The 12,120-nt window shown below is 36.3% G+C and overlaps 1 protein-coding gene across 1 annotated transcript in view; it reads right to left on the bottom strand.

Annotated features, from left to right (window-relative positions):
- Positions 1-810: 810 nt before the first annotated feature.
- The window catches only part of CYN (cyanase), a 52,570-nt gene continuing 41,260 nt past the window's right edge, over positions 811-12,120 (bottom strand). The window contains exons 3-4 of the mRNA XM_089810366.1: positions 1,411-1,519; positions 811-1,212 (exon numbers count right to left, since the gene is read on the bottom strand). Of these exons, the coding sequence (XP_089666492.1) occupies positions 1,177-1,212; positions 1,411-1,519 (145 nt within the window). The 3' untranslated portion in view covers positions 811-1,176. The remainder of the gene's footprint in view (positions 1,213-1,410; positions 1,520-12,120) is intronic.

Genomic DNA, 12,120 nt, shown 5'->3' with positions numbered 1-12,120 from the left:
ATTATAGTTGGTAAAAATGTCCTTTGACAGCTAGGTCAAACCCTTACCATTAGTCAAAATGGTTATCCAATCCAATGACAGACTACTTCCATCATCTCTAAGGTAACCATATTTATAACAGCCTAGGTTTTGCCTTTCCTATCGGTTGATACATACCGAATGTGGTTAAAACAGTTCACTAGAAATACTTGATTGGAAAAGAAAAATGCAAAAAGCTAAGAAGAGACAAAACATACACATCAAACACAAAACGATTACTTAGATCTAACATAATTTTTATGATTAAACTCATTCTCATGTTTAATATTTATCACAAATCTGATTAATAAATAAAGGTTATAAAGCATTTCATTCCATTGCTCATCCCCAACAATGGACTCACAGATGAAGCTTCTTTACCATTAGTTTTAATTGAATACCTTATGGTTCTTACCTACTAAAGATTTCTCATTTAAAACTGCAGCAGACAGCATCATTGCATTAAGTAAAAAATTGAGGGAAAAAAAGCAAATTAACATTTGATGAAACAGCTTAACTGTTAGAGATCTCCATTAATTCACTTTATCATTATGAGATTGCGTAGCATGTTGTGCAGAAATTATCGAACTAATTTCTTCCAAAAGCAGTCACTAAAGTCATTAGGAACAAATAATCTATAATTAAGAAACTGTGCAGCTGTGCTTACGAACTGACATAATCGGGTTTTTTTAGTTCTTATGCATTGCCTAGAACGAAGTGCAAACTAAATTTGATTTTTGCAAACATTAGGTTCCACTTCCACTTAAGCATGCAAGAAACAGTGCAAAAATATTCCCAATAAACTTAATCAACTTGTATCATATAAAAGCACAAGAGCAAGTAAAGGCTATCAGGCATCTCTTTATTGTAGGTATGTTGCATACACTATGTGTATACTTATTTGCTCTGATAATCAAATCTCTATTGACTTGAAATTCAATCAGAAGTACCATCAGCTTAAAATACCAAATTATTTGGTTCTCCACAGAGAAACTTGCTCGCCCTTGTTATCAATGTTTTTTTAATGTTACCCAAGAGTGACCTTTTCAAGAATATGTTCATAACCTCCATTAGTTACGATAATTTCAAACATCCATAAGGAACCTTTCTACTATGCCTGCAAAAATAGCCTATTGCCCAAGAACTCTCTATATTTCATCATTTCAGCAACTTTGCCGCACTTTCTTCTGATTTCTGTTGAGATTCAAACAGGAGAAATTAGCATGAGACATAAAAATTTGCCAAGTATGAGATTACAATAAATTCTTTAGTTAGAAATATTTTTTCTAGTCATACTAGACATGATTATTGAAATGGCTAAAACTTATTTAGCAATAGAAACAAGAAATAAAAAAGTAGATAGTTGTTATTCCTGGCCCTTTGTCAAGTTACCTGCTCAACATGGGGCAAGTACTTCCCGTCAAATGTCAAAACAACACGATCCTTTCCATCTATTCCTTTTGCCTTATCAACCGAGCAGTAGAAATCTATGGCTGACATTCTAAAATTAAAAGTCCCAAGGAAATGAAATTTTGTCAAAATGTATACTTCACAATGTTAATTGCAAATTTTTATTTATTTATTGTGAGGAAAAAGTCAGCCTGTTAGTGAGTGATCATTATTATATCATTTTCCCTCTTCGCAAACTGGGATACTTTCTCCATTTGGCTGCAGAAGATTGGTTAAGTAGAGAAGGAAGAAAAGAAGACTCTAAAGACAAATGCATCGTATTCTTGTGAAAGATTATAAGATGATGGATATGGTGTATAGAATGGAGAACGTATAAAATATAAACCAAACAACATTGCATAGAAGAATTAACATTTAATAATAAAAGAAGATGCAAATGCTGAAGTTAAAATCTTGAATACTACAAAGCAAGTACAAAAAAATGGACTTTCAAAATTTTCAAAATGTGTTGTGCTCGATAGATATTTTAGATAAGACAGTGCATTAAGCATTCTAATATCACATATATGGCTAATTTGCTTACAATCACAAAAACCCACACTAAAGAAGCATAAAATGCTTGCAAAATATCACTAATAAGGAGAACACACTCTTTGAGCTTGATTATAGCAACAAAGTGAAACCTGGGAAAGGGATCGTAAGATCTTTATTAATTTATTTCCTTCTATAAATTTGATGAGGCTAAGCAAAGAACTTGGCCACCGATGTATATTAGAAACTTAGCCACCAATGCATATAAATCAAACGAGGGTCTCTTTAATGGCACAAAGTTGCCATGGATCATAAACTTAGCAGTTCAAATAAGTTAATAGTCTAGCCAACTTTATTCTCACCTGGAACAGACCTTTTATTTTAGGTAGAGCATTGATAGCAAACATGGGGTTTTGCATGAGATAAATCTAACATGCCTTGATAACAGAGAAAGATAACTGCACAAAATTTAATTACATGGATAGTGTTTAAGAGTAAGTAAGATTACTATTATTCTATTTATGAAGCTAATTATGATGTGGCAAGCACTAAAACTTCAACCATTGAAGATAAGGTCATGTAGTGTTCCTAGGGTAGTTCTAAAGACTTGAGAAAGTTGCTCAAGCATATTATTGGGCAGGTTAATTTGAAAGCAAATATCGCCACCTTTTGTAGTTCTGTACATGTTTTTGATCATAGAGATATGTAGGATATTGCCCACAAGAAATAAAGAAAGTCAATAGAGAATTATCCACTATGTTTTTCTCTAGTGGGAAATTCTTGGGTGTCTAAGTAAAAATAATTATGGAGAAGTCATTTTAGTAATGTATTACATCACATTCTAGGTTTACAGTACAACAAGAATCACTCTCTGTAAATCTTGGGTGATTTTGACATAATAGATACCCCTTGCATCTTACCCAAAGCTGAGACCTGTCCATGATTATAAGGGAGTTGCTTACCAAGGACAATAACATTCAATAGATACGATTTAAAAAATTGAATGGATGTCCAGTGTTTTGCTGAGTTTCTGGGATGTAGGGACACGTGGAAAGGTTTCAGGAACACCAAAAAAATTCTAAATTTTTTGGGAAAGCAGGGTAACAGAAGAGAATATGCATAGCATGGATTTCAGGTCTTTCACTGTGTTTCTAGGATGTGGGGATGTGTGAGATCAGATTTCTGGGATGGCAAAAATTTCTAAAGTTTTGGGAACAACAGGCGAACAGATATATATACACACACGCATACCATAACTTACACAAACATACAGAATAAAGAACATAAAACATTATAGAGAACAACTGATCAATAATAAATGACAATTGTGTTGCCCGCAATTTCGTACTCACAAAATTGGGTAACGCTTCACAATTTTCCATAAGAATCATAGTTTAAACTCTCTAAGAATAACATTCTTAAGATGTTTTTCGAAGGCAGTCAATTATATCTTGAATCCTAAGTTTCTCATCCTACAGATGCCATTTTTGGAGATTTCCATCAAGAATTTCTTTGTTTTTCTTGCAAACTCAGGTTTTTATTTCCTGACTGCAAGTACTCGAATTTTGGATATCAAGTAACTTGCAAGCAGGGTTTTCAAGTCTGATTGCAAGTCTTCATTCTTTAATTTAAAAACTTGCAATATGAAATCAGAAGTCCAAAACTTTCTTAAGCCATTGATCAGGCTTTTTATGAGTTATTGCAGATTGTTTTGAAAAGCAGTTACTTGCAATGGGAAGATAAAAGTCCATTGCATTTGAAATAACATTTTTGAAGGGAAATTTATTATTCTAATGAAAATGTTATACATGCTATACTTTGAACTCAAAACATTAAAAAATCATGCAATGTGGTGTCAAAACCGTGACTCCTCTTGATTTTTGGCTTTGTTTAGCACTCAAACTTGTAATGGCATCCCAGAAGCCTGATGTCTAGAGGAGTACGCTGTTTTAAAAGAAACAAGGAAGTTTTTATAGGATGTTAATGATATAGTCGGGCTTTTAACACCCAATTACCTTATTTTTCTTTCACATTTAAAAACTTTATTGCTTGTTTTATCGTTTTGAAAGCCCAACATTATGACTAGCATTGACATTTTTGAAGGATTTTTTTTAAAGAAAGACTTAGAAAGGTCTAATCTGTAAGCATTTCTTCCATTTCAAAACGCAAAGTGTTTGTTACGTCTCATTTTAAAACACGACCATTCTTGGACTTCATCATTTTGAATTGAAGTCTTATACAACTTCTAATGTGAAGGATAAAGCCCGATCTAGGGCGTTATTGAAAATGTTTTTTGCAAGAGCAAGGATAAAGTCTGACCTAGGGTAGGTGTTTTGTATTCCAGCTCTTCTATTTCCAAAGGCAAAGCACCATGCCTATAGTTGTCGTTTTTATCCAGCATTGCATAGGTGACTTGCAAATACAAGCTCAAACCCCGATTTTAAAGTTTGAACAAGTCTTTGACCTGCTATATTCATGCATTTCGATTTTCATCCTTGGCCATTTGTAAAAGGATTATGAAGGACTGAAAATGCATTGATTATTGAGGGGGTTTGGTTAATATTTGTTGCGTGTATAGCCAAATTTTGAAGATATTTCCCTAGATTCAAATCAGCAAGGATTTTGGAATTTTCTTCAAAGTTCAAGACATCATTCTCTTCACATTTTTATTTCTCAAAAGAGGTATGGCTTTCTTTATTTGCATTTGTTCTTCATTCTTGAAGAGTGTTTTATGAAGCCTTTTCCTCTTTTGTATATATGTTTGTGTTCTCATTTTTGTAATTCTTTTTCAGATTTGTAAAGGTTCTTGTCTTTAAAAGTTTGAGTGTATTGTTTTCAAAACAATACAAGTTTTTCCCAGAAACGATGCAAGAAGAGATGCAAGATTTTTCCCCAAAACAAGAGCTTCAAATATGCATGTTTTCCCCACTTTCAATCAGGTTTCAAAACCTCTATTGTTAGCCCATTGTGCCAAGAGAAGGCTAAGTTCTTCCCCTACTTGCAGTCAAACTCTAAAAACCTGATTGCAAGTGTTTCCCAAGTATAAATGAAGATTTTTTCCTTCTTGCAGACAGACTTTGAAAATCCAATTGCAAGTAATAAACCTTCTGAAATGTACTTGTAAGTGGATTTCAAAACCCCAATTACAAGTAAGAAAGGCCTTCCCTTATATATATGTATGTGTGTGTGTGTGCTGCACATAAAAGCCTATTATTTTGACACCAAGTGCATATGCTTTATCTACCTACAATGCCCACCAAAAAAACTTGAATTTTCTCATTGATCCTATTTTGCAGAAGGATATGAAGCATGAAGAACATGATGGAACCTACAAGGAGGTGAAAAAGCATTAAAACTTAAAATGATTTAGAGCCTAGAATACTTTCAAGATTGATTCCAAGCAAGTGATAGCAAACCAATAAGAGCAATCGTGAACTTTTTCCAGTCATGGGTGAGAATGAAAATCAATGATTTGTTGATAGCACCAAATGCAAAGGTTGAAGTGTTATTTTCTGCAGATGTTCCCACCCATGTACAAATTTGAAGATTTCTTGACACCTAACAATCTACTGACAGGAAGACCTCTTTGATATAGGATGATGTAATAGGGGTTGTGTCTTGTCAAACAAATAGTTGGCAAATATTGGATAATTTATTAACAAGGAACAAATTGTTCTTATAGAGATTACAATCAAGATGTTTCTTTAAAAGAAACACGCAAATAACAGAAAGAATCTATTATATAGGATATTTACAACATCTAGAAGTAGCCATTAAAATAGAAACAAAATAACTTAGGAGATATTATTTTAATACCCTCCCTTAATGATCAACTTATCAACGACACCAAGCTGCTCCCTTAAATTGACAAACTTCTATGAAAGTAGGGACTTGGTGAGAATATCAGCAGTCAGGCCATCTATTGGAAGTTGGAACAAACAGCAAATCCACGAATCCATCTTCAACCAACTAGTGGATAAAATGACAATGAGTGTCAATATGCTTAGTGCATTCATTGAACATGGATTTTGGCAAGTTTGAGGACCCCTTAATTATCGCAAAAGAGGGGTGAAGGGCCTACCTAAGGCATATGGATGTCGGAAAGCATCCTCTGAAGCCAAACCACCTCATTACCTACTTTGATTGTTCTCCTATATTTAGCTTATGTTGAGGAAAGAGATACGGCTTGTTGCTTCTTACTGGTCCAAGTAATAGCACCTATGCCCAAACTGAAGACCTACCTAGAAATAGACTTCTTGTCATCAATTGAGCCTCCCCAATCTGAGTTTGTGTAACTAATAAGTCAGGCATCTTTGGTTCGTCCATAGAGGAGATTTGGTTCATCCATAGAGGAGACCAAAATCAAGAGTTCCCTTGACATAGCGCAAGATGTGGTTCACTACAGCCCAATGATTTGAAGTGGGAGTTGTCATGAAGTGATATATGTAACGTATTGCAAAGTTGAGATCAGGTCTAGCAGCAGTGAGATAAATCAAATTGTCCAATAATTGTTTGAATGCGAATTCATTCTCAACTAGAGAACTGAACTTGGTTGATAACTTGAGACCAAACTCCATAGGTGTAGATGCAGATTTACAATCTTGCGTTCTAGATTTGTCCAGTAGAGCTCATCCATACTTAGACTGAGAGATAAAGATGTCATGTAACTGCTACAAGACCTCAACACCTAGGCAGTAATGAAGAAGTCCAAGGTTGGTCATGTCAAAAGACTAATAGAGATTCTTTTTGATTCACTGACTTAGCGATTCAGAACTACAAGTGATAATCATATCATCACAGAAGTATTGACATACAAATTTGAGTCAGAAGGACTCCTTTGGAAACCCTAATCTGTGAGGTACTTATCAATTTTCATGTACCATGCCCAGAGAGTACTTTCACCAGTTTGAGCACCTGTTGTTCTTTACTAGCAACCTTGAATCCTAAAGGTTGCATCATGTACACTTCTTGTAACTCACCATTCAGAAATACACTCTTGACGTATGTTTAATAGACCTTTCGGTCACACTGAGATGCTATGACAAGGACTAATTTGAAGGTGCTCATCTTTGCAGTGGGAGCAAAGGTGTCTTCATAGTCAATTCCTTCTTGTTAAGAGAAGCCTTTGGAAACAAGATGAGCCTTGTACTTATCTAAAGCACAATCAACTTTGTAGACCCATTTGCAACCAATGGGTTTCTTTCCTGAAGGAGGATCTGACAGAACCCAAGTGTTATTTTTCAATAGGCCATGATGCTCAATCTACATAATTTCTTTCCACTCATGTATTCCTTTTACCTCTACATATGTTTGAGGTTCATACACACTATAAATATTGGCAAGAAGAGCAAAATTTACTGAGTCAGAAGGTCATCTTTTTTTTCGAGCAGTTCTACCCTTGATAAGCTCATCATCATGAAGATTGCCAATCGTCTTAGCTCACCGCTTAGGCCACAAAGTAGAAGTGCCAACATATGAAGCAAGAGGTGCAATGAGACCATCATTAAACAAATGGTCGAATGAATCTTGAGCCTACTGGAGGAAAGGCACGAACATGAACAATTGGAGCCTTCTCAGCTTAAGCCCTCCCCTCAAGTATACCTAATGGGATATGGATATCCAAGTCTTGAGCTTGGAGAGACTCATCCTCCAAATTCATAACTGGAGGAGAGAGTTGAAATGGCCTTCATTCCTCATTAAAGACCACATCACGGTTGAAGATGAGATGATTAGTCTCGAAGTCAACCAAGCAATAGGTTTTTTTATTATCATTGTACCATTTAGCATAAGTTTCTGGCTCTTGGCATCTAACTTGGTGCATTCAATATCAAAATCCAAAAAAATGTCCTAGAGCCAAAAACTTTGAGATGACTAATTTTGGGCTTATGGCCTGGCGAGGCCTCTTCTAGAGTCTACTTCTTGACAACCATTGTAGTAGAGCGGTTGAGAAGATAGGTGGCAGTGTGGAAAGCTTCATCCCAAAACTTCTTTGGAACCTACTTGTGTTCAAGCATAGACCGGGCCATTTCCTTGATCATGTTGTTCCGACGCTCAATGAGAGCCATACTAGGAGAAGGATCCATGCTAGTGGAGGGGCGAAAGGGTGTAGGGTGTTGTGAATTGGCGCTTTATGTCATGTTGATCACAAAAATGGGAGAAGGCAAAAGAACAAAACTTGCCCCCATTGTCAATTTTAAGAGCAATAATATGTTGACAAGACTCTTTTTTTACAAATGATTTGAACTTTTAAAATACAACAAACACCTCTAATTTTTGACGAAGGAAATACACCGACATTTTACGACTGAAATCATTAACAAAAAGGAAAAATATTTGGCCCCAGTAGCAGAAGTAGCCGCCATAGGTCCACAAGCATCGGCATGGACCAATTGTAATATCTTAGAAGCTCTCCAAGAATTGCCATTTGAAAAAGGAGTTTGATGTTGCTTCCCGTCCTAACATGCTTCACGAACTCCAAGATTCTGAGTCTAAATCGGCGACAGTCCAATGACAAGATCTTCCCAAACAAGCTGAGAAGGATAGTGCACATTCAAGTGCTCATACCACTAATGCTAGAGAGGCCTGATAGAGGAACAATGGGTTGCCACAGCAAGCTCCTCAAAATCCCCGAAGTCAACAAGTCTGAAAATACCATGATCTTCAACACCAATGGCAACCATGGACTAAGTTTCCTGATCAAATGATATTGCACTGATGTGAATTGAAGGTCATATCAAACCAAATCGAGTGTCTTAGAATTTGACTGATGGAGAGAAGATGTTCCATGCCTAGAACATATTACAGATCAAAGAAAATCAGTTTCCTTCTTTTGGACTAAATTTAGGTATTGCCTTTGTCAGCAACAATGTACTCTTCTCCTCCAAAGATAACTAAATCTGAGAATGGTTGGAAGTCTGTGAACCAATCCTGATGATGAGTGAAGTGGCGGGAGGCACCTAAATCAATATACCAGGCAAAGGATTTTACATGATCTGTAGGTCTTTTAGCCATGAAGGCGTAAAAGGCACATTCACCTAGTTTAGTGTGCTCCATAGCATGCGCTTGGGGCTGCGAACTAGATTGCTTGGTGTTGGGTGGATATTTTGCAACCGACAGTTTTGGGTAAAAATTCAATTGCAAAATAGGATGACCAACCACAACGTGTGAGACGGAGTCTCTCCTACCTTAAAGGGAAGGCTCCCCCTTCTCATCATTCCTTGGATCAACTCAAGGTAAGCAAGAAGTTGAGAGATTTTGTAAGGGGTGTTACCAATATTCTTTCCTCTTAGCTTCAGGAAAGAATCCACTTACCTGCGGAGCGAGGAATGGGCAAGATGAAACCTCAAACTACACTTCTATCTAAAGTTGTAAACGGTGATATCGATAAACTAACACTAACTCAAAGACTAGCTGAAAGCGTACCAGTTTGGCTCTAAGTCTTGTTTTAACCTATTCTAGAAGAATAACCTCTACCATTGGGGCACAAAGACTTCCAGAAGTAGGGAATTCTAACTATTTTCGTGAATTTGAGATGGTAATGCAAGCTACAGTTAAAGCTCCTAATCTATGTATTGCCACAACTGCTCCCAGTCAAAGCTTCAGCTCCAATTGCTTCTTAAATCACTATGCTCTATTACTGAACGCACAATAATAACATGAATCAAAGACAATAGACACAAATTACAGTAAAAGCTTCTAATTTGCTCTATCACAATTGCTTCCAGTCAAAGCTTTGAATCCAATTGCTTCTTTTTATTCACTTTTCTCCCAAATTCATACTACACAATCAAAGTTATGCTTGCACAAATGTGGCAGAGCTTTCTTGCTTACAACAAAAAGATGATTTTTACAATGAGGGGGCACTCCTTTATATAGGCAAAGGAGTTAAGAAAAAAGTGGAGGAAAAAGTGGGAGCAACTCAACCAACTTTTACCCGGTCTAACTAAAAGAGAAATTATTCAGTTACATGCAACTGCACGTGCAACTAGCATTACATGTAATTACACATGTAAGTCGTATTACATCCTCTTCAATTACAAACATGAAAGAAGAAGAAGAAGAAAGACGGAAGAGAATTGAAACAATCCTAGGGATTTGTCCTGAAAGGCCTTGTACTTGGCAATGCTATCCCAGATGATCACAGGATCAGGAGTTCCTATATTTTGTGTCACTGCATTCACCTTGATAACCATGGTCTTGCATCTTTTGATAACCTCTTAACTCTCTTTGATGAATTGTCCGTTGTCATTTAAAATCTTGATGTGATCAAGTTTTTCTCGTTCAAGTTGTCGTGAATTCTCCTTTGTAGATTCGCACATTCTGTATTCTCTAACACTTTGAAAACCTTCTTGATGATGGCTAGATGTAAACTCGGAATAACTTTCTGTCAGCACCTTTAACTTTTTTTTTAAAGTAAAGTGCTTGGCGCATGGGAATGCGTGCAAATGAGAACTTTTGACTTTTAAAAAGTGACTTGGGCTTTCAAGATGTCATTGCACAAAAAATGGATTACATGTAAATACATGTAATGAGGAATGGAAAGTGAGATGACATGCGAATGTAGATGGAGAATGAGTTGTATGTAAGTGCGGATGACATATAAGATGAAATGCGTAATTGTGAGGCCTCGCCCCGATCCATTATAGCACATCTAATACATTTTATTTTGGCACATTATGACTCGAATGTCGAGACATTGTCTGATGGACTGGACATTATTATATTATTTTATGTCTGTTAGCCCCAAATTTGTCTTGCCGATTGTAGATACTGATACCTAGAATTTTGCTAAATCGAAGTTGAACTTGAACCTAGTATCCATTTATTTCAACTTCTACTTCAAGCTGGTATCTTTCGCACAAATGCAGAATCCTTCTTCCCATTTCTCTGTTAGCCCAATAGGTCCCATGCAAAGGAGTTGAAGTTGAAGCAAGAAAATGTAACTTCAACTTTAACTTCATCTCTTTTATTTCTAACGATTACACTTGTTTTCTTCTCACAGGGATTTAGTTAAACAAAGCATGTATGTTTTACTTAAAGGAGGCCCCACTTCCTTGCCATGTGTCAAAGATGTAAAAGGCAATAAATGTGACAGTTAAGCGGCATGTGTCAAAAGTACCAATTATTTCTAGGAAAGTAAAAGTAATGATTATCTAGCATCATTAAAATGAGATCGCATGTTGATGTGATGGAGATGATCAACGATAAACGGCTGGAAAGTCTTTTCAAATAAATTCACAAGCCGATATTAATGATTTCGCACACTCCATATCTGTCCTCGATTTTCCGAAATCTTGTGTTTTAAAATCCTTCCTTTTCTGGTTTAATTGCCTATCTTACTATGTCGGAGCCCAAAACATCGAGCTAGTAAGAACAAAACTGGAAGTGCTTGACTTAGCGGAAACTAGTGAGTGCCCATTTCGGCTCCCTCCGTATATTTTTCTTTCTTGCTCCTGTTTCTCTTGTTTAAAGTTTTCTTTTTAAACATTTAAGTTTGTGATTCCCTGTCAAGGCGGCCATGACTCTTTTCCGACCTAAGCTCCCTAAACCTAAGATACCCTGTTTGTTAAGCTCTCTGTCTGAGATACGGGATACTTTCCTAGTCAATGTAGACCTAACCCGACTGGTAGAGAGAGTAAAGAATGCACAAGCTGGACCCATTTACCAGAAACTCACCAGTAGTGGTCTGATAGAAGTCGCCACTTTCCCAACTGCCATAGGGTATCCAAAGTTGATTGTTGAGTGTGTGAATCATTATGATCCTCATACCAGATGTATAAAGAAGGTCAGAAATGAAGTTTTGGTCAGAATTGATAGAGTTACAATCAGTTCCTCCTTAAGATACCTCATAAAGAACCCTATGAGCCATGGACTTTTGAAGAATTTGGATGCTTGTATGAGAAGAGAAAGAAAGATTATGATTCTATTGTGGCACAAACATGGCTTTTAAAGCCAGCACTAGGAAGCTCAAGGTTACCCAAACCACTAACTATTGAGCATTTCATTAAAAAGATTGCTGACATAGGTTTTTGCTCAACAGAGTAAAAGGAAATGAGCATGCTTTTCACTAGGATGACTGGATGTATTTGTTCATTCAAAAAATTGTTGAGGGACAAAAATTCATTGATTGGGCAAATTTGATAGCCGAAGGGTTGCACTTAG

The sequence above is a fragment of the Cupressus sempervirens genome, chromosome 11 (assembly GCF_028749045.1).
Source record: "Cupressus sempervirens isolate cs-2001-9-10 chromosome 11, ASM2874904v1, whole genome shotgun sequence".
NCBI lineage: Eukaryota > Viridiplantae > Streptophyta > Pinopsida > Cupressales > Cupressaceae > Cupressus > Cupressus sempervirens.
The sequence above is the reverse complement of the archived record's forward strand: the minus strand, read 5'-3'. Positions and strand labels throughout refer to the sequence as shown.